This window comes from Rhinichthys klamathensis, unplaced genomic scaffold, assembly GCF_029890125.1.
Source record: "Rhinichthys klamathensis goyatoka isolate OS25496 unplaced genomic scaffold, OSU_Roscu_1.1 h1tg000015l_1, whole genome shotgun sequence".
Lineage (NCBI taxonomy): Eukaryota > Metazoa > Chordata > Actinopteri > Cypriniformes > Leuciscidae > Rhinichthys > Rhinichthys klamathensis.
The window spans coordinates 3,434,348-3,455,009 of NW_026606567.1; the positions used below are offsets into that span (position 1 = coordinate 3,434,348).

A 20,662-nucleotide genomic window follows, 5' to 3' on the forward strand; every position below is an offset into this window, starting at 1 on the left:
TGGGTTAATCATTATATAGCCTAACCTCCAATTTATATCACTCCAGGGCAGGCTTTATAACTTTGTAAAGTGGTTTTTATTTTTGTTACCAGGTTTTTTAAATCTATTGTTGTAGATCCGAAAGGTTGTAATGTATTATGTGAGAAATATTCAGAGATGCTTAGAAGTGTATGAGATTTAGTTGTGTTTTCAATTCGGTTCAAGTCACAGCAGTGTCATAAAAATATGAAGAAATAGTTATGGTTTACCCTGCTGATTTAATCTGAAAGATAAATAATTAAAATAAAAAATGTATAGTTTTACAGTGAGTATGTGTGTTTTATGTTAAAATGACATTTTAAGTAAATGTAATGCTTTTAATACACCTCAATTCACATTGACAAGGTATGTTTTTTTGGCATATTACCCATTACCAAAAATCTGAATATAACTAAATATTAGGAAAGATTATTTTTCTCCAAAAATAATTCAATAAAAGCAGGACAGGAAACAAAGAGAATCAGAATAAAATATTTTTTTATTACAAAAAAATTCCCCCCTAAATATGTGTGTTTTTATACATGAGTACACAGATGTAAAGTATAACCACTATGAACCTCAGATTAGTTTGTTTTTCTTATTGTCAGAAAGGAAGTAGGCCTACAGTAAAAAATATATAAATATGGGGATAAATACAGCCAGAGGACACATGGATGTTCAAACTGTTCTTCATCCATCTGTTAAATGATCTAAAAAAATCTAAATGGATACATTGTGTTTAATTCATCCAAAACATTTTTTGACCATTCACCATTTGAAAACCTTAACAATGACATAAAACACACAAAATGAAACTTTTTGTAAACCAGATGATTGAATATTCTATGCACTATACTTGCTATACTTGGTTTAAATGTTTTGAAATGCAAAACAGAAAAAAAACTATAAAGTTCAAACATTCTAATTTCCAGTGTTATGTATGTGTATATATATATAAAAAATAGACCCTCATGCAGTGCAAACAAAATACCCAGACATTATGACAAAACTTAATGTCTGTAATAATGGTTTTCAAGTCTCCAGGCGAGAGTGACAGTTCAGGTTAGTTTAGGCTTAGGCAAGTCAGAGGTAAACAATATATTTCTGGTCCTAATACATCTACACTCCATAAAGCGCACGTTAAGTTACATCGTCTGTACGTTTGCTCACTAACTGCTCTTGAGGCTCACAATGGCATTGATGAAGAACTCGTACCAGAAGAAAGTGAAGCCTGTGGATACAGCGGCCTTCAGGAGACTCGGGGAGAGTCCCTTAAAATAACCCCGGAGCCCTTCCTCTCTGCCGATCCTCACAACACAGTCTACAAACCCATGATATGTGCGCACCTACACAGAAAATACAAGAAACAAAATTATTCCTTTTGGGGTTTCAAAATCAATAGTTTTGGGTCAGTAACATTTTTAATGTTTTTGAAAGAAGTTTCTTCTGCTCACCAAGGCTACATTTATTTGATCAAAAATAGATCATGATATTGTGAAATATTATTACAATTTAAAATAACAATTTTCTATTTGAATCTTTTAAAAACCTATTTATTCCTGTGATCAAAGCTGAATTTTCAGCATCATTACTCCAGACTTCAGTGTCACATGATCCTTCAGAAATCATTCTGATATGATGATTTGATGCTCAAGAAACATTTCTGATTATCATCAATTCTTATGGAAACCATGAAATATTTCAAGTTCAAAAGAACAGCATTTATTTGCATTGACATTATAAATGTCTTTACTGTCACGTTTGATCAGTTTGATGCATCCATGATGAATACAAATATTAATTTCTTTAAAGAAAAATGTCCATCTTAAGGACCCCATCTAAAGACTTTTGAATGATATTATTCAATATTATTGAACAGTATTTAGCTCAGAAAGGTCTAAAATCTACATAAAACAACAGCAGGTTTAGATAGGATGATGCTAGCGAGCAGAACTAGTTATGTGATAGGGACAGTGATGAACCCCTGTTGGGTTTGAACATACCAAAGTTGGTAAGCAGCTCAGATCTTTAACTACTACCAACCTGTCCAAACTTCATCCTGGCCTGTTCAAATCCACCCACTTGAAGTCTCTTTTTAATCAGGTCGAAAGGATACGTGAGAGTTTTACTGACGACTCCAGCACAACTGCCACTGACCAGACTGTGCAAACCTCCTTAAAACAGACAAAACACCACAGCAACATTTACATCGGGACAGAAAAGCACAAGGTTTAAATCTGCTTTTATAGATATGTACTTTAAGATCATTGTTGTTATAGCCAACTAAATCTATTAAAAATAGCTTCTGGTACTTGAAACATATGGAAGGCATTTTCTGCCAATTTTAAATAAATCAATTAAATGATAAAAATTAAAACTTCCCTCTCTCCCTTACTTGAATAAGCCCTGCCCACTCATTAACATAATTTGCATACACATTGACTGCATTTTATTCTTCAATTCAACAGGGATGACACATTGTCATTGTGGTAATGAAAATGAAATCGTTTAATTTAATTTTGTCACATATTTTGCGTACAGTTAATGAAATGGTTAATCTGGTTTTAGTTTTCAATTTAATTGATTTATTTAAAATTGGCAGAGAAAGCTTTCCATAGAAACACAGGTGAAATAAAATAAAAAATAAATATTAGAAAAAAACTTAATAAATAGTTTAAAGCTAAATAAAAATACAAAAAAATAAAAACTGAAAATATAAAAATAAAAGCTCATTTCATTTTAAATATGAACAAATACAATAATAGTATATAAATGATGCTAAAAGGTTAAAGAAGCATGATCTGACCTCTAGATTTGGAGTCCTGGTGCGCCAGAAGTTTCTTCAGGATATTATAAAAGAAAAACTGCAGGCCTGCGTATGGAAACACGGCCACAAGCGTGGGTGTGAGGCCCCTGTAGAAGGCGAAGGGCCCCTCTGAGCAGAACATGGTGCCGACGGCATGCCTGAGGTTACGATAGATCTGTACATATGAGAAAACCTTTGAATCATGGGAAGTGTCTCATTAAAGCCCATCACAAAGTGAAATGTAGGCACTTCGCACTGGTAACTGACTAGTAATTTATGATTATTACACATTTTATTTATAGGCGCCTTACATGATACTCAAGTGCATCTTACAAACACTCATAAAACAATCAACATTAAACACCAAATAATCATTATTACAGCCTGGACAGATTGGATAAAACTGCCTAAAAAGATGGGTCTTAAAGCAAGATTTAAAAAAATGAAGACTTTAACGGTTTCGCTCATTCTGCGGCAACAAGTTCCATAATTAAGGAGCTGCATGACTAAAGGCTCGGGACGCCACAGAAGCAGTGCGAGTTCAAAGGAGAACAAGTTCTTAAAGGACGAGTAGGAGTGTAGATATGAAGAAGGTTAGATAAGTATGAAGGGGCAAGATTATTGTGCGCCTTGTGAGTAAAAGGAAGGATTTTAAAATCAATACGATATTTAACCGGGAGCCAGTGCAAGTGTTGTAATATGGGAGTAATGTGATCAGCTTGTGCAGATAATTCGAGCAGCTTAATTCAGTAGAGAAGCTTTGAAGGCAGGTCATAATAAAGAGCGTTACAGTTATCAATACGGGAAGTGACTAAAGCATGGACAAGAATCAGTTACCGAGAGAGCCGGACAAGGTTGATTAATATTACGCATGTGGAAATATTCAGAGAGCGCTTGACACTGTTTATATGTGCTTCGATTGATAAAATACTGTCAAAGATGACACCCAAACTTTTAACGTGTTTAGAAATTGATGAATGAAACAGAAAATGATGAATAAAAAAAATAAAAGAGGACCCAAAACTGAGCCCTGCAGAACACCTGTATTGATGAAAGCTTTGATCTAAACTGCTCCAGCTGTACAAACCGAGTACGGCCCGTAAAAGAAGATCAAAACCCAGTCAAAGGTCTACCAATGATTCAAATAGACTCCAATCTGTTTATTTATTTATTCTCTTCATGAGGTAGTGGAATAAATTGGCATAAACTATTTTTCATTCAGATATTTATCATGTATTTCTTTTAATTTTTCACCCTTTCAGATGCATTGTGACATGATTTAGCAGCATTAAAGCTGCAGTCCGCAGTTTTTCCTCTGTCGCCATCTCTGTTCGAAATCTGCCATTGCAGTTATTTGCGGAATTATCAACTTTACGTGAGTTGTACTTCAACACGGCACAGAACGTATGAACACACTGAGGAGAGTGTGAGGCTGTCAGTCGCCACGCCCGTGTGGATACTGGCATTCACAATCATAGATTATTCTTTTTGGAAGTATGACCAGCATAATAATTTTCACCGGAAAATGTCATCTGAACTAGTAAGTAACATCCACTTTTGTTCTGGTTCTGACATTGCAGTAAATCTTTGTAAGTCTTTTGCATTTTACAGCGGGTGAATCTGTTGTCACTGGTGATTGTCGTTTGAACCTTTCTGGATCTGCCATCAAATTGGTAAGTTTAATTATATCAAGTGCTGTGAGAAAAGGCTATAAATCTCCACCTCCCGCATCGTCACACGCAATATAGCCTACTAGCCGAGACTCCTTCTTTATGTGTACAGATGTGACGTAATGACGCAAAGACATGCTCGAATCTTCCGCGGAAATCCACCAGTACCACTGGAATTAAAAACATTATTACAAGCTTACCACTTTGAATCGAGCTAAGGCAAGCAGAAAGTTTTGAACACTGGCTGGTTATGTTTTTTCTCAAAAATGTATTTCGGATCATTTTTTACCCAAAAAAGCTACGGACTGCAGCTTTAAGTAACACATAAAATCCCGGTCCTGAGGTTTGACCCCTGACCTTGGGTTCGCCCTGGGCAGCGAAGCGTGTGCGCAGGGTATCCAGCGGCTGGCAGGTGAAGGTGGCGGAGCAGGCGGCCAAACCGCCACAGAGGAAATGGACTCCTGGGGTCTGGCTGTTATAGGGGGTTTTCCTATGGACCAGCTCTGTCAAGGCCTCGAAACTCGCAAACTAGGACAAAACAGACAAACAGACACAGTGAGTTTCAAGGGAAGGGTCTTGTGAAGGGTTACCGCAAATGATTGATCTATCAAAATCTAAAATACCAAATAGGATAATAATTTTTGCTGCAATTTAAAGGGATAGTTCACCCAAAAATGAAAACGTGTCATCATTTACTCATCCTCATGTTGTTCCAAACCCTGTATGAATTTCTTTCTTCTCTTGAACAATTGTCGGAAATCAAACCGTTGATTTCCATTATATATTTTTTCCATACTATAGAAGTCAATGGTGCCCCACAACTGTTTGATTTCCGTCAATCTTCAAATTCAAAATATCTTCTTTTGTGTTCAGCAGAAGAAAGAAACTCATACAGGTTTGGAACAACATGAGGATGTGTAAATGATGACACGTTTTAATTTTTGGGTGAACTATCCCTTTAAATTGTAGGGAAAAAAAACATTTATTAATTTATTGCTACAACATCAGAATCAGCATTGCCAATGTTAACTAAAAGTAAAACTATTAAAAAAAAGTTTTTGTAATTGAAATAAAATATAAATATTAGATGAAAAGGTTTAGAATTAGAAATGCTGCCTTGGCACTAACTGAAACAAATATCTAAGTTGAAGGAGCCTACTAAAATTACTAAAACAAATTAATTAATGCTACTGTATTTAGAAATATATGTATATACTATAAATAAATAAAAATGACAAAATCAGATATCAAATTTACTAAATATAGTAAAACGAAAACTGAAAATCTAAAAACAAAAGCTCAAAATATTAATAAATATTAAAACTGTAAATAAATAATACTAAAATAACACTGATGAGGATAAAATGTATCTTTATTTACGGCAACAAAACCCTACTGGAACAGAACAGAACAGAACAGAATAGAATAGAATAGAATAGAATAGAATAGAATAGAATAGAATCTTTTTGCTACAAAATCCTGACAGAATAGAGCAAAACAGGATCTTCATTTCTACCCTTACAATAAAAAATTTTTAATAAAAAAAAGTTCAACTCAAGGTCAAAAAACATTTTTATTTGGCTTAACTATTAAACAGGAAGATGATTTAGGCCACATCAGAAGTGTAAATATCCGATTGTATTTTATGCATCTCCAAGTACCTGAACTGCCCCGTAACACACAGACAGCAGCTGGGCAGGAACGTGCCCTTTCCAGAACGCAGGAAGACCTTCTTCGGTCAGAATGCAGCGCGTGGCCTGCCATAAACCCCAGTACTTCCCCTGACGATTCCTCCAGGACACCTGCTCGATCTGCAACTGCGGGAGCGATGCACAAAAGCTCAAAATTATCCTCTTATAGCAGAATCAAAAAGCAGTTTGAGGACTGTAGTTTGAATGTGAAGATTTGAAATGCCTAAAAAAGTGAGACACTGCCACCTTGAGGCCTGTCCATCAGTTGCTAACTACAAAACAAATAAATTCAAGCTTGTTTGTCTGCTTTAAACTGGTTATAAACGCACACCAGACCAGAAGATGCAGTCAATGTGCGGTTTTGAACTTCTTTTCAACTGAGCTCAGTGCCGCTGTGGATTTGGGAGTGGTACTGAAATTCCACAGGAAAAAGTGACTCATGTTCTAGGCATGATGCTGCTGCTTATACACATCAGATGTGCTAGGGAAAGACAGCTTTAGTTGAATGTGTTCATATTTATGCTTTCATTTCATTACTGTGTACAAAATAACAATTGTGAAACTCAACACCCCTTTGGCTCAGTGAAATGAAGCCTCACCTGAAACCTGATTTTGATGACATCCAGAGGGCTGATGAGGGCACGGGTGACCATGCCGGCCGCTGACCCGGCCAGGGCAGCTTCCTCCGGGGATAGAGCCGAACCGGGGGCGCTAGGATCATATCCCACCATTCCTGCTCAGATCATGTGTTAAAAGCACAGCTGGTGCATAGGAGAGAAAAGCATGTGACGTTGATGTGCATGGATGACAACTTCAGAGGAATAAAATGAAATAAAACAAATAATAAAAAATATCATCAATATGACTGGTGGTGTGGATGGATGACAACTACTGTAGAATACAATTAAATACTACAAACAATAAAGAATGCAACAAAAATAATATAGCCTACATTTTTTACATTTAAAGAATTGCCCACCCATTTAACATGACAGCACAGACACAATGGCTGCGTTTCAAAACGTACTGAGCTGCATATCTAGACAGTGTTTAGATGGGCAACGTTAGATGCTGTCGTCTGGTACGTGCCTAAAAATGTTGTCTTGATAAACAGCTCGTTATGGTTTGAGACACAGCCAGTGTTGCCCTACCACTAAATATTCTGAGCGCATGCTTACAAATGTAAACTGGTGAAAACGTAAACCGACCTTTCTTGTGAGCACCTGGTGTGCATCAAGTTCCTCGGTAAAATCTGCTCTTTCTGATGCTCTGTTGTTAGAGGACACCTCATGTTCCCTTCATAGTTACTGCTGAACAGCACACAGATCAATGACAGAGCCGCGCGCGACTGTATTTACTGACCGTGTTTAGTTTCGCACCGAGCACATTGGTTCCTACCTTCATACGTTTCATTTTAGTGTTAATTAAGACTTTTGACTTCATTTTGAATGTATTCATAACGAATTTGACAAAACTTTTATTGATATTAATTTTCAATATACACATCCAACCTCCAATAAATAAAATAAAATATAATTTAATATACAATACAACATTGTTTATCTTTTCAGTCAAGAATTTTATATATATATATATATATATATATGAATTAGTCGTGTGAAGTAATTATAACCAAACTTATTACAATAATTTTTCAAAGATTTCCTTTATTTCATGTTCAGTAGTTCATCAAAACTTGTAAAGGGTGAGATGAAAACATTATTTACCCCAAAATCAAACTTTATTCTCATTATTGAGTACATAATAAAAAAAAAAAATAGAATAGTTAACAAGTGTTGAATATCATAAAAAAAAATAAAGTCTGTCTCGAGGTCAGTATTTTGAGATCCCGCCCACATCCTAGTGTGGTCTGCGCTGATTGGTCACTGACGCGCTGAAAGCACCGCTCCCGGAACTGAGACTAGTGTGATTTTGAAACTAGTGAATGGCGGTGTTTAAACAGGTGGTATAATGTTTATGTTCTCATGACAGGGGGTGAAAAAACATGGATCAGATTGTCAGGGCTCTGTTACTGCTCCTGTTAGTACAGTTACCGGCGTCATTTCATTGCTCAGATACCTTCAGTAGAGATGATGGAGGATGGTGAGAGATAACTTAACTGTTACATGGACAAACATTTCCTATCAATCTCGGGCCGTGTCTCAAAACTTCAGTATGTTTTGTCTTTCAGGGGAATGGATTCCAGTATGGAGGATGAAGGCGAGTGCAACATTGAGATCAGAGATGGGAAGTCAATAACACGCACAGAGTTTATTAAAGAGTAAGAATAACACACATAAACATTTGCAGTTAGTTATTAGCATTTATACATTTAAGTCACGTGTAAGAACCTGATTTTCATTGCTTTTTTTGTATTTTATCCTTATAATGATAATTGTAACATAATATATTATAATATATAATATAACTTTCATATAAAAAATTGTAATGTTGGCTTAGATAGATAGATAGATAGATAGATAGATAGATAGATAGATAGATAGATCATTAAAAGATATAATAAATCAAATAAAATTGTTGTTTTTCTTGTTTGACAGGTATGCTTATGCAAAACCAGTTATACTCAGAGGACTAACAGATAACACCGTAAGAATTGTAGCTATACTGTGCATATGGTGTTTATTGCTCTTATTGATTAATTCCTAACAGTGTTGTGTTGTGATTGGTTGTTTCAGAAGTTCCGCTTCCTGTGTTCCAAATCCAATCTGGTGAGAGAGTACGGAGAGAAAACGGTCCGTCTCAGCACAGCCAATACACACTCATACAGGAAAGGTAGACATATACACACTTTCACATACTTCTGTCTTTTCATGTGCAAACGGTAAGGTTTCGGACGGCGACTTTTGATAATTACTGAGATTTTACAAACATTTGACAGTCTCATGACCCACATTTAGAATAATGGAAACATCCATCCATCCAGTGCATATAGTGTTCATACTATATGGTGCATACAGCACTAACATTTATCAAAATCACAGGAAAACCATAGTTTTGGAAATATTATTACTTTTTAAAATGACTGTTTTGAATGCATGTTAAAATGTAATTTATTCCTGTGATCAAAGCTGTATTTTCAGCATCATTACTCCAGTCTTCAGTGTCACATGATTCTTCAGAAATCATTCTAATATGATGATTTGATCCTCAAGAAACATTTCTTATAATTATCATTGTTGAAAACATTGTTGTGCTGCTTAATGTTTTTGTGCACTGTGTTGCATTCAATATTTTTGAACATTAATTTGAAATATAAATATTTTGTTAACGTCTTTACTGTCGCTTTCGATCACTTTCATGTATCCGTGTAGAATAAAAGTATTATTTTCTTAAAAAAAAAAGAAATTGTGTTGTGTAACCTGTGTTTTCAGACCTATTTCTTTGTCACTTTACAGTGGACGTGCGGTTTGAAGAGTTCGTAAAGGTCCTTTTGACCCCTCAGTCTGAAGACACCCTGGGCAGCGGTCGGTTCTCTCTCATTCTCTGCATCCACGCTCTAAACGTTTTTCACACTGTACATGATCATTTCACACTGTGCGTGCGCATGTTTATTTCAGATACGCTGTACTTCTTTGGGGACAATAACTTCACGGAGTGGCATTCTCTGTTCGAAGAGTATGAAGCGCCACCCTTTTCTCTTCCACTCATGCGTCCTGCATATAGCTTCGGGATTGCTGGTATAGACACATACAGACTCTTCAATCCAGCCAATTTGGGTTTTAGAGTGCACAAACACAAATTTTCACCCCAAAACCACTTCTCTCGCCTGCAGGACCAGGTACTGGTGTCCCGTTTCATTGGCACGGCCCTGGATACTCTGAAGTTATCTATGGCAGGAAGGTCTGTGGAGCTCTACACTTCTTACAGCTAAAGTGCAGATATCATTTTCACTAGACATATATTGATATGCTTCTGTACACAAACAATAGTCTATCCTTGTGTTCTCCAGCGTTGGTTCCTGTACCCCCCTGAAGAGGCACCTGAGTTCCACCCCAACCACACCCATCTGTCCTGGGTCTCTCGGTCCTACCCAAACCTGGAGCTCCACCAGAGGCCCCTGGAGTGCACCATACGACCCGGAGAGGTGAGGTTAACAAACTTTGCAGTCAATTTGACTTTTTGAGCCATGTGCTCTATGTAAAAATTTTTTTTAATGTACTAATTAAAGCATAAAAAATAGCATAATATGTTTGCAGAGATTTAGGAAATGTTAAGTCCACATACTTGCTGTTTTTGCTCTGAAAAACACTACAGCAAGTTATTCCACTTTGAAATGTGCGTGCGGTCTCGATGTGTTTTTGTTTTGTTCCGTGTGACTCCGCCCACCGCCAATTTACCCAATAGTATTTCGACACACCAGGTTGCCAGTTTGCGGAAAACACAGCGTATTTCAGATATAGAAGTCCGCAAGCGAACTGGGTCAGAGATCGCAGATTCTACCTGACCTAAAAACCTCGGCATCCATCTAAAAAAGCACTTTGATCAGATGCATAATTAAAACGTGGATAAATCAACTCATCAACTTACAGGTTAAGGCTCGTCGCCTTCCATTGTCAGTTGCACTGGCTCCTGATGCATGTCCTCAATCTGGCAACCCGTGTGTTTGTGGAGTCTGAGGACGAGGAGTGGGGGAAACCACTCTCTCCAATATTGTGAATTTGGACTGCAGTAACCCATTTCAACCACTAGCTGTCAAATTACTTGCTGCACCTTTAAGGCCTTTATACTTCAAGCGTAAACGAACAAGTAAATGGTGTGATGTCATTTTAAACAAAATCAGCCCAAAACGGGAGTTCGAAACGGCTTGCCAAAGCTTTTCTGGAAAATTGTCTCTGGCTGGTTAATGCATTCGAGCCTCTATTGGTCCATAGTGATTATGTAATTGGTGGGTGTGGCTCTGAGGCTCCGCCTTCTTTGACATCTGTGAGTAAACCTGAACACACTAGAGAGCCGCTTTATAGTAGAAATTTAAGTTGTAAGTCTAAATGAAAGAGACAGTGACACTGTTTTTTTTTTTTTAATACTGTAAAGCTGCTTGATTTTAAGCAATTTATTATTGTATAAAGTGCTATATAAATAAATGTGACTGACTTTACTGGAGTGACGATGCAAAAATCCACAATGCTATGATCAGAAGCTTTCTTAACTGCTGTTTTCTCATTGGCGCTGTCACTTAGTTTTGTTTATTTTGTTATTGAGAGGAAAGAGTGCAGCACATATTTACATATTCATCTAAACGCCGCTGTCAGCAGTGCGGATGGCGTCGGGATGTTCGTTTACGGTATATTGCTCCTCGGGTATTCTGGTATCTAACTTTTATACTTATGTGAAGAATGAAAAAGAACTTCGCTATGTGTTATCGGGCCTTTACACACTTCACTACTAAGCACTAAGTAGTATGGAGGGATTATTGGGTCAGATTGAAAACTAAAAGTCTAAATCGAAAATGAATTTGGTATTTAGGATTGGGCATTTGAAATTTAGGATTGGATATTTGGTCATTTAGCCATTTAGGATTTAGTATTGGGCATTTGAGGATTGAGGAGTGTATGCAAATAAGGAGGCGTGGCCCAAATACTGGAGGCCGGGTTTGAAATGACTGGTGTGCAGAGGCACCTTATGGACAGCAGAGGGAGCTCCCAGTGCTAAGGAGCACACTAATGAAACCAAACTGCAGCGAGGACTGTACCTTATAAGCTGTGCCTGTGTCCCAATTTGAAGGCTACATCCTTCGAAGGCCGCGGACTTCGAAGGATGCAGCCTATTCGTCCTTCGAAGGACGCACCATGTAGCCTTCGTGGGATTTCCTAATTGCGTAACCAGGTGTTCCCAATTACCGCTCCTGGCGCCAAGCAACGGTGCGAGAGTACAGCTGCCATCCTGATCATTCATTTGATAAAACTGAGTAAACTAGCCTGGTTAAAACCAGACCATTCTCAGTTGTAACTGAGTTATGGTCTGGCAAAGCGTCATAGACAAATCATTTCCAGAGGGGCGTCACCAACGGACGTCACGGATAGACCTAAACCCAATCAGAGCGATGAAGGAGATGACGTATGCAGAGCGGCGGAGATACATCTCCGAGTGTTGTTCTTTGCTCGGTTTTTAACAAAAGGGAAACGTTCAAATCGCTTAAAACAGACGCGATAGCTGATTCGAACGAGTGATGTTCGACGGCGGCATCCATCTTTGTAATGTAGGCTACAAAATCTGCTTCAAAATCCCAGCGCTGTCGTCATCGTGTAAAGCCCGCCCCAACGTTTCTGATTGGTGCCTTGATTTCGGCGGATTGGAAATGAGTTTGAATGAGCTCTTTGCCAGACTAACTTTCAGAGCAAATCTAAATTTGCCGGAAGTTGTCTGGGTTTTCCCAGGCTATGAGTAAACAGCTATGGAGCCAGAATTGGCTATTGTCATTTTTTTATTTTTTTTATTTTACTGGAGGACATGGGAGCAGGGGCGTAGCACACACTCCAGCATTGCAATCTTGACATCGCAGCCTGTTATTAGCTGCGTTCACACCAAACGCGAATAGAGCGAAATGTATCGCTATTTAGAGTTTTACTTATTTTTATATCGTGTATTCTCCGTGTAAATTCGTGCACCGAACCGTGACGCCCGTACCGTTTCTGTTCAATACGAATACGTAGCCTACGGTTCATTAAGTTGAAGTTATCACATTATAAAGTACAGTCCTCGCTGCAGCCCTGCTCACTCGCTCTGTTTGGTTTCATTAGTGTGCTCCTTAGCACTGGGAGCGCCCTCTGCTGTCCATAAGGTGCCTCTGCGCACCAGCCATTTCAAACCCAGCCTCCAGTATTTGGGCCACGCCTCCTTATTTGCATACACTCCTCAATCCTCAAATGCCCAATACTAAATCCTAAATGGCTAAATTATTAAATGCCCAATCCTAAATACGAAATTCCCAATCCTAAATGGATAAATGACCAAATGCCCAATCCTAAATACCAAATTCATTTTCGATTTAGACTTTTAGTTTTTGACCTAGACTTTTAGTTTCAAATTTAGACTTTTAGTTTTCAATCTGACCCAATAATCCCTCCATAAAGTAGGGGTTGAAGTCAAAATCACCTATTGTAGAGATTAAACAGTGTTTTTGTGCAGGTGCTGTATTTTCCGGATCGCTGGTGGCATGCAACTCTAAATCTGGACACCAGTGTCTTCATTTCAACTTTTCTGGGTTAAAGACTGATGTGGCGCGGACTTACACACACATATATACACACACACACACACACACACACCATGTCTGTTTGACTTGAAGGCCCGATCAAGGACTGTTGCTCAGAGGACCAGCAGTTTGACTGTCAAATCATCCATCTGTTGATTTTATGAAAAATGTATTTATAAAAGCTAATTTCAATGTGAAATTATTTAAGTAATTTTTGTAAGTACTTTTAAAAAAAGTTGTTTTTAGAGACCTATGATTTGGGGAAGTTGTATTGAAATAAACAGGAAATTGATTGTGGTAGTAAGATGTCTTTAATACATCTATCACAGATGCATCTTCCACATTCAGACTCACAAAAAATACAAATCAGTAAAGAAACAATACACTGAAAAAAATAAGACCTTAAAAATGTTGACAAATGAGAAGCACAAAACATTGGAATCAGTTGATTAAATTAGATTGGAGGCATTGAAATATGTAGGTTATTACTGAAATAGTTGAACCCTTGATATTATTTTTATTTTTCACATTTTAACAAGTTAGATTTGTGTTTGACATCTGCACTTTACAGCAACACACATCTTCAGACTCTATATAAATGATTCTGGCTCTTTTTTAATGCCCCAAAGATGCATTCAGCGACAGTACATGAGCATGAAGATTGCCATATAATAGTGCTTATATAAATGCAGTAGTTTTTATATTCAGGGATTAATCAAGGAAATTAAATGAAAGAATAAAGATGTTTTTGCATTCTGTAGTCTTTTTGCTGATCCAAGTCCAAAGAGAGAGAAAAAAAAACTCTTCCGGCAGAAGACAGTCCTCCAGATGATGTCACTTCCTCCAGACTTGCTGTCCAGCAATGTAGGTTTCCCTGACAGTCAGTGTGTCATCAAGTACTACAAAATCTACAAAACAACCAACATGACTGCAGGCATTTCTTACTAAAGACACCATGAAATCAAAATTGAAAATTCTTGTTGTTTAAGGGAATATTACAGGGTTTATTATAAATGATTTATCCACACACATCTTTTTTTTAATTCATCTGCCTCATAATCTTTAATTAAAATAACTTCCTCTCCCTCTTGCAGCTCGTCTCTTCTCTAATGATGTGTTTACTGGCGTGAGGACGGGATCAACCCGTCACACTCATGAGATCCACCAATAGCAAACCACAACCATCCAATCAATTCCACATGGACAAAATCAAGTCCCGCCCCACATTTACTCTTGTTCGAGAAGCGGTTTCACTCGGATATACGTCACAATAGGGAAGAAAACACATTTATCCAGTGGCCACTATAATGCATTTACCTCTAATAACCACTAAAGTGTGCAACTAGATCTTTATATATTCTAGAATATGTTTCTCTATCAAAGATGATCGCATTCGATGACATAACTTTTGCTGTGATTGCCCTGAGACGCACTAAACAACAAACTGAATGTCAAAAAAGCTTTTTTTCTTAATGCCTACACAAGCTTAATGATTGACTGAAAATCAATCCTGAAAGACGCGGTCATACCTGCATCTGTGCCGTACTCCAGCGTTCCCTTCCTGTGACTGACGCCCAGCATCTGAGCAGGATGAAGAGATGCCGCCTCTAATGCCGCTTCAACAGTGCAACCTACACACACACGTCAGAAAAACAAAACCTCTACGACACGCACACACTACGATTAATGAACACGCCACACTCCATACCCACAAACACACTGACCTGACACCTCTCTGAAGTGTCTCACACACATGTCCATGGTCGCAATGCTGCCGCTTAAAGTTGTAGTGCCTGAAATCATGATGAATGAATGAATAAAACACACTTTACTATCCCCAAAGGGACATTTGTCTTGAACTTGGTGCTGTACAAGTCAGCAAAACACCACAATTATTATATGAATAATACCTTGTAAAGCATTTCACAATAAAAATAATATTCAATAAAAAATAAATGATAAAACATCAGTAAATAATACCTTAAAAAGCATTACATAGTTTAATACAGACAGACACATCAAATACTTAAAATAAAAATGTATATCTTCCGAAGTACTTAAGCAAGGATGCATTAAACTGATCAAAAGTGATAGTAAAGACATTAATAATGTTACAAATGTTTTCTATTATAAATAAAGGCTGTTCTTTTGGTTTTTCTACTCATCAAAAAAATCCTGAAATAAAAAATGTGACAGTTTACACAAAAATACAGCAAATTCCTGAAGGATCATGTGACACTGAAGACTGGAGTAATGATGCTGAAAATACAGCTTTGATCACAGGAATAAATTAGTTTAAAATATATTAAAATAGAAAACAGCTATTTTAAATTGTAATAACATTTCTAGGGCTGTCAAATGATTAATCACGATTAATCACATCCAAAATAAAAGTTTTTTTTACATAATATATGTGGGTGCACTGTGTATAATTATTTTGTATATATATATATAAATACACACATATGCATGTATATTTGAGAAAAAAATATTATTTATATATAAAATATTTATATTTATATATAATATAAATTATATATAAATCTATATACAGAATATACATGAAAATATTTCTTAAATATATACAAGCATGTGTGTGTATTTATATATATAAAATAATTATACACAGTGCACCCACATATATTATGTAAAAAAAACTTTTATTTTGGATGTGATTAATCACGATTAATCATTTGACAGCCCTTAGAGTAGCATTACAGTTTTTTTAATTCAATAAATGGTGCCTTGATGAGCACTCATGAGACTCATGAAAAAAATCTTACAGACACTAAACTTTAGAACTGTACTGTATATCAATATATCGAGTAAATGTATTTAAATAATTCCAGCAAATAGTTACACCCTTATCAAAAATACCCAGATCAACGGCTGTATTTTACAAAGAATTTTTCACAAACTGTTCTGTTGGGAATGCCTTCACCTGCTGAATTGAATTTATCTCAAATAATTGGTGAACAGAACATCCATTTTAACAGTCAAACTAACAGTCAACCTACAATGCCCAAACGAACTCCTAACAATGTATCGCTTAACAGAAATAGAGGCGTTTTGGTTCATTTGCTGCTTAGAATGAAAGCAGGAGGAATATGATGCAGACCTGCGACGTATGCGTGAAGCCCTTGGATGTCGATCTGCTGCTGTCCGAGTGTGTGTCGGCCAGGAGGGAGACCCATCGCTGTCACAGCGTCAGTGACCAACACCAACCCTGACACACACACAAACATACTCTATTCTTACACACAGATTAACTTCATTAGCAATGTATCATAGGTTCCGTATTCTACACACGGATTTGTGGTTGCGTGTTGTGTGTGTATAATACCTGCGGGATGAGCTCTGTGGGCGATGCGCAGCGCTGCGGGATGTGTGTGTATCCCGTCTGAGATCATACCGTAGTAAACAGTCCGACCTGGTGGAATACGATCACTTGTAAGCAATCCCACAATGCCCGGGTCCCGGTGATGAAACTATAACAAAACAAAATGTTAAATACCTGGTGTGTTGCTATGCATAATCATTCATGGTATGCATGTTTGCGTTTAAAAAATATTTATAGATTTTTAAATCGATTTGTTTGCATGGTAGGATAATGTATTAGGAATATGGTGTTATTTTAAACGTTTATGTGTGCACCAACATACAGTATGTTTTCTAATGCGAATAACTGTTAATTAATGCGTGTGTGTGTGTGATACTAACAGGCAACATGGCATTGAATAAGTGTGTGATGAACGTGGCTCCATTCTGCACAGCCTCTTCAGCCTGAGAGAGATCAGCCATAGAGTGACCTGGACAGAGAAGCACTTTGGACATGCTCAACCTGGAGGAAATTTAATAGCAAAAATAAAGCCTGTGTAAACATATGTACGCACCTACTGACACGGCTATGCCCCTTCCTGCCAGTTCACGGATTGCAGCCGCGCTGTTGGCCAGTTCTGGTGCGAGTGTTACCATTGCGACATTGTCCAGGGGGCCGTAGGTCTCCAACAGGTCGGCCACGCCGCCGGCTTTAAACGTGCGGAGGAACTTCGGAGGGTGAGCGCCTCTCTTCTCTTCACTGATGAACGGCCCCTCCAGGTGAATACCTGAAACAAACAGGAGGAAAAACATTAAACAAAAAATTATTTGGCATCATTTAGTTAAAGGTGCAGTATGTATGCTTTCCACCAACTGGCAACCCGGGTGTTGAAATACTATTGGGTGAATTGGCAGTGGGCGGAGTCACTCAGACCAAAACAAAAACAGACATTCTGACATGAAACACATATTTCAAAGTGACATAACTGGCTGTTATATTGTTTTTCTGAGAAACAAGTATTTGAATTTAGCGTGTTTCCTAGATTTCTGCAAACATATTTTTATGATTTAGTACATTCAAAAGAATTACACACAGCAGCTTTAAAGTTTTAGAAATTTGACTAGGTCTGTCTGTGTGCATCTTACCTAAAACTCCTGCCCCTTCAGGGCCTCCATCTTGTTCTCTGAGCTCAGGAATGACCTGTGGAGAGAAAGACAGCAACATTAGTAATGCTAAATATAGGTGATATATGTGAATATATACATGACACTGTTCCTTTATAAGTGTGATGCAAAACAAGTGTGTGAGCATTGAACTGAAATTGAACAAGAAGCATGAAAGGTGCTTCATGGAAACTACAAACACTACCGCTCAAAAGTTTGGGTTTGGGGTCAGCAAGATTTTTCTTTTGAAAGAAGTTAAAAGTTTTATTCAGAAAGCATGCATTCAATTGATCAAAAGTGACAGTAAATACATTTATTATGTTACAAAAAGATTTCTATTTCAAATAAATGCTGTTCTTTTACTTTCTATTCATCAAAGAATCCTGAAAAAAATACATCACGGTTTCCATAAAAATATTAAGCAGGACAACTGTTTTAAACATTGAATAATAATCATCAACTCAGCATATTAGAATGATTTCTGATCATATTAGAATGATCCTTCATGTGACGCTGAAGAGTTATGATGCTGAAAATTCAGCTTTGATCACAGGAATAAATGACATTTTGCAATCTATTCAAATAGAAAACTGTTTTTTTTAATTGTAATATTTCATAATATTACAGCTTTTACTGTATATTTGATCAAATAAATGCAGCCTTGTTGAGCATAAGTGACTTCTTTCAAAAACATAAAAAAAATACCATTATTACCAAAATTACCAACCCCGAACTTTTAAACAATAGTGTATGCTACATTGTTTAATTATTCCAGGAGGTACCTGATGATGCAAGAGATGAAAACATTAAAGTGCCAATAAAAACACAGTACCAACACATGTCAATCCTAGGCTTAGCCTAAAGGAAAATATCAACAGCGATGTATTTGTGGGTGCGATTGAGCATCTGAGAGACAAATGAAGGGCAGTGATTGGTGCATAGGTTGAACCTTATGGTATATGTCTGGTGGAGACGTGACGAGAGTGGGGCAAAAGGAAGTGACGCCCTGTTCAAGAATCTTTTTGGCCACCACAGCCACGCCCCCTCTGATGTCACTGCTGGCCTGGGAGAAGTCAATGCCATATCCACCTATGAGTGAGAAGAGGGGAGGAGCTTGGCATGATATGATATCAGTTACAAAAAGAACGACACAGTGATTTTTACACTAACTGGTGAATGTAACAATGGCAATGTGTACTGTATGTGTAGTTTACCATTTATCTGTACATCTATGAATCCAGGTGCAATTATCTTTTTCTCGCAGTCAACTTTGTGATCGGCAAACCCCTCCTCATCGAAGAACAGCTTCTCTGGGTTCAAAATCTTGCCCGCACGAACCCACAGGTCTTCCCTACAAAATCAGATTTCCCCTCAAAATTGCTGTCAAAAATGTGCAATAAGATTCCATCTAGGCTCAACTAAAAGTCTATGCTTGAGATGGTATAATCAGGTTTAGAAACAAATTATTACATCAAGTATAATATAATACATTATCCAAAATCTATCAGTATTTATGGAGACTGTAAAGGCCTGTTAGGTTCAAATATGTGAGAATGCACGTGAATCTAGGCTTGGTTGCAACACATTTTTATATAATTTTATACAATTGTCAGGAAATTAGGGGTTTGTACACAATAATTAGAATCTGTGTGATATGTTACCATTGCAGCTTGTGGTCCTTCAGTATCCTACAGTTCACAAACTGTGTGATCGGGGCATCTGAGACACTCTTATTGGACGGCATCTCTCCTGAAATCCCACCCATACACTTAAAAACACCCTATGAAAAGAGTCAGAATATGTGTCAGGTCTTCAAAGTGGATCATATTAGTTATTAAATGTACATACATTTACATATATAATTAATTAAGAACCTATTCAATTATGTATGTTTATGACAACTGTGATGTGGACTTTCTTAAGGTACTTTTTTCGTATTAAAAGTGCTATAGAAATAAACTGAGTTGACCTCCATAAAACACAATGAACTAAAGATCGTTGCCCTTTTGAACGCATTTTTTGTTTTTATGACAGAATATTTAACTTTGAACGGTCAAACCAATTTTCCTGTTAAAGAAACCTGCCATGTTTATATGGACTACCAGATCTGTCGAAAATTGCATTGTGATTATTATTTCTGATTATTTAATACATAATGGCAGTATGGCACCGATTTTAAAACATCACACAAGCGGAGCTTTTGATCACTATGTTAATGATGCAGCATACAGTAAACAAACACACCGGAAGAAATGATCGAGCTCTTCATTTATTCATCTTAAGGATACCGGAAGATGACACGCATATGATCATAGGTTGTAGTTTCATAAACACTTACCGTTAATTCACATACTTTTACTATGATTCGGTCCGCGCGCTAGTTTTCTGTAGGAAGTCAGTGAGCCCAGTGTGTCACGCGCGCTGTGTCAGCTGATGAGGAGGCGTGGCCACAGTGCACGCGCCTAGAACGTGTTTAAAACCGCAAATTAATATTGATCAATAAAGTTGACATATCTGTTTAATATATGTTACATAACGTTTCATAATTTACTTAATAACAACATTTAAATTTAGCGCAAATCAATTAAATTGCTGAATACATGTTGTAAAACTTGGCATGTTTACTGTTTTCAAAAAAAAAAAAAAAAGGGTAGGCTATTCTTTTTAAAACAGTGTCAATAAACAGCAGGTTTTCTTTCTGACAACTTACCCCATATAGGTCAATGTGTGTTCAATGAACAGTAGCCTATTTTTGGACAATAAAGGTGAACATTTTAAATAG

General features: G+C 37.1%; 3 protein-coding genes across 5 annotated transcripts; 1 reads left to right on the forward strand and 2 right to left on the reverse strand.

The window, feature by feature from the left end:
* Nucleotides 1–1,184: 1,184 nt before the first annotated feature.
* Nucleotides 1,185–7,539, reverse strand: slc25a19 (solute carrier family 25 member 19). Of its 2 annotated transcripts, none has more exons than XM_056233079.1 (7): nt 7,394–7,539; nt 6,785–6,946; nt 6,156–6,311; nt 4,852–5,022; nt 2,825–2,999; nt 2,062–2,192; nt 1,185–1,364 (listed from the first exon to the last, which is right to left on the reverse strand). In XM_056233079.1, the coding sequence occupies exons 2-7, from the start codon at nt 6,914–6,916 to the stop codon at nt 1,188–1,190; spliced, it is 942 nt and encodes a 313-aa protein (XP_056089054.1). In that variant the 5' UTR covers nt 6,917–6,946; nt 7,394–7,539; the 3' UTR covers nt 1,185–1,187. The 2 variants fall into 2 exon arrangements, with proteins under 2 accessions (XP_056089054.1, XP_056089065.1); XM_056233090.1 differs by having other exon boundaries at nt 6,785–6,918; nt 7,394–7,525.
* jmjd8 (jumonji domain containing 8) lies at nt 6,821–13,460 on the forward strand. Of its 2 annotated transcripts, none has more exons than XM_056233134.1 (9): nt 6,821–6,874; nt 8,376–8,466; nt 8,744–8,792; nt 8,882–8,978; nt 9,602–9,670; nt 9,764–9,883; nt 9,979–10,046; nt 10,156–10,290; nt 13,332–13,460. In XM_056233134.1, exons 2-9 carry the CDS (start codon nt 8,381–8,383, stop codon nt 13,410–13,412), a joined length of 705 nt encoding a protein of 234 aa, XP_056089109.1. In that variant the 5' UTR covers nt 6,821–6,874; nt 8,376–8,380; the 3' UTR covers nt 13,413–13,460. The 2 variants fall into 2 exon arrangements, with proteins under 2 accessions (XP_056089109.1, XP_056089100.1); XM_056233125.1 differs by lacking the exon at nt 6,821–6,874 and adding an exon at nt 8,107–8,288 and having other exon boundaries at nt 8,377–8,466.
* Nucleotides 13,461–14,156: 696 nt separating this feature from the next.
* On the reverse strand, nt 14,157–20,312 carry amdhd2 (amidohydrolase domain containing 2). Its single transcript, XM_056233159.1, has 12 exons — nt 20,219–20,312; nt 19,542–19,660; nt 19,095–19,231; nt 18,830–18,969; nt 17,863–17,917; nt 17,292–17,504; nt 17,119–17,207; nt 16,742–16,886; nt 16,517–16,624; nt 15,123–15,191; nt 14,928–15,029; nt 14,157–14,306 (listed from the first exon to the last, which is right to left on the reverse strand). Exons 2-12 carry the CDS (start codon nt 19,643–19,645, stop codon nt 14,233–14,235), a joined length of 1,236 nt encoding a protein of 411 aa, XP_056089134.1. The 5' UTR covers nt 19,646–19,660; nt 20,219–20,312; the 3' UTR covers nt 14,157–14,232.
* Between the last annotated feature and the right edge of the window lie 350 nt (nt 20,313–20,662).

What these genes read in the sequence shown, in the direction of transcription:
- amdhd2 (XM_056233159.1), bottom strand. Translation starts at nt 19,645, where the DNA reads ATGGGTGGGATTTCAGGAGAGATGCCGTCCAATAAGAGTGTCTCAGAT. An exon ending in AAGGACCACAAGCTGCAATG is followed by an intron (nt 19,232 to 19,541) that starts GTAACATATCAC and finishes CTGATTTTGTAG; the next exon opens with GGAAGACCTGTGGGTTCGTG. An exon ending in TGAAGGGGCAGGAGTTTTAG is followed by an intron (nt 17,505 to 17,862) that starts GTAAGATGCACA and finishes TGTTTGTTTCAG; the next exon opens with GTATTCACCTGGAGGGGCCG.
- jmjd8 (XM_056233125.1), top strand. Translation starts at nt 8,191, where the DNA reads ATGGATCAGATTGTCAGGGCTCTGTTACTGCTCCTGTTAGTACAGTTA. An exon ending in CGCACAGAGTTTATTAAAGA is followed by an intron (nt 8,467 to 8,743) that starts GTAAGAATAACA and finishes CTTGTTTGACAG; the next exon opens with GTATGCTTATGCAAAACCAG. An exon ending in GCACCATACGACCCGGAGAG is followed by an intron (nt 10,291 to 13,331) that starts GTGAGGTTAACA and finishes GTTTTTGTGCAG; the next exon opens with GTGCTGTATTTTCCGGATCG.
- slc25a19 (XM_056233079.1), bottom strand. Translation starts at nt 6,916, where the DNA reads ATGGTGGGATATGATCCTAGCGCCCCCGGTTCGGCTCTATCCCCGGAG. An exon ending in TCATCAAAATCAGGTTTCAG is followed by an intron (nt 6,312 to 6,784) that starts GTGAGGCTTCAT and finishes TCGCTCCCGCAG; the next exon opens with TTGCAGATCGAGCAGGTGTC. An exon ending in CCAGGATGAAGTTTGGACAG is followed by an intron (nt 1,365 to 2,061) that starts GTTGGTAGTAGT and finishes TTTTCTGTGTAG; the next exon opens with GTGCGCACATATCATGGGTT.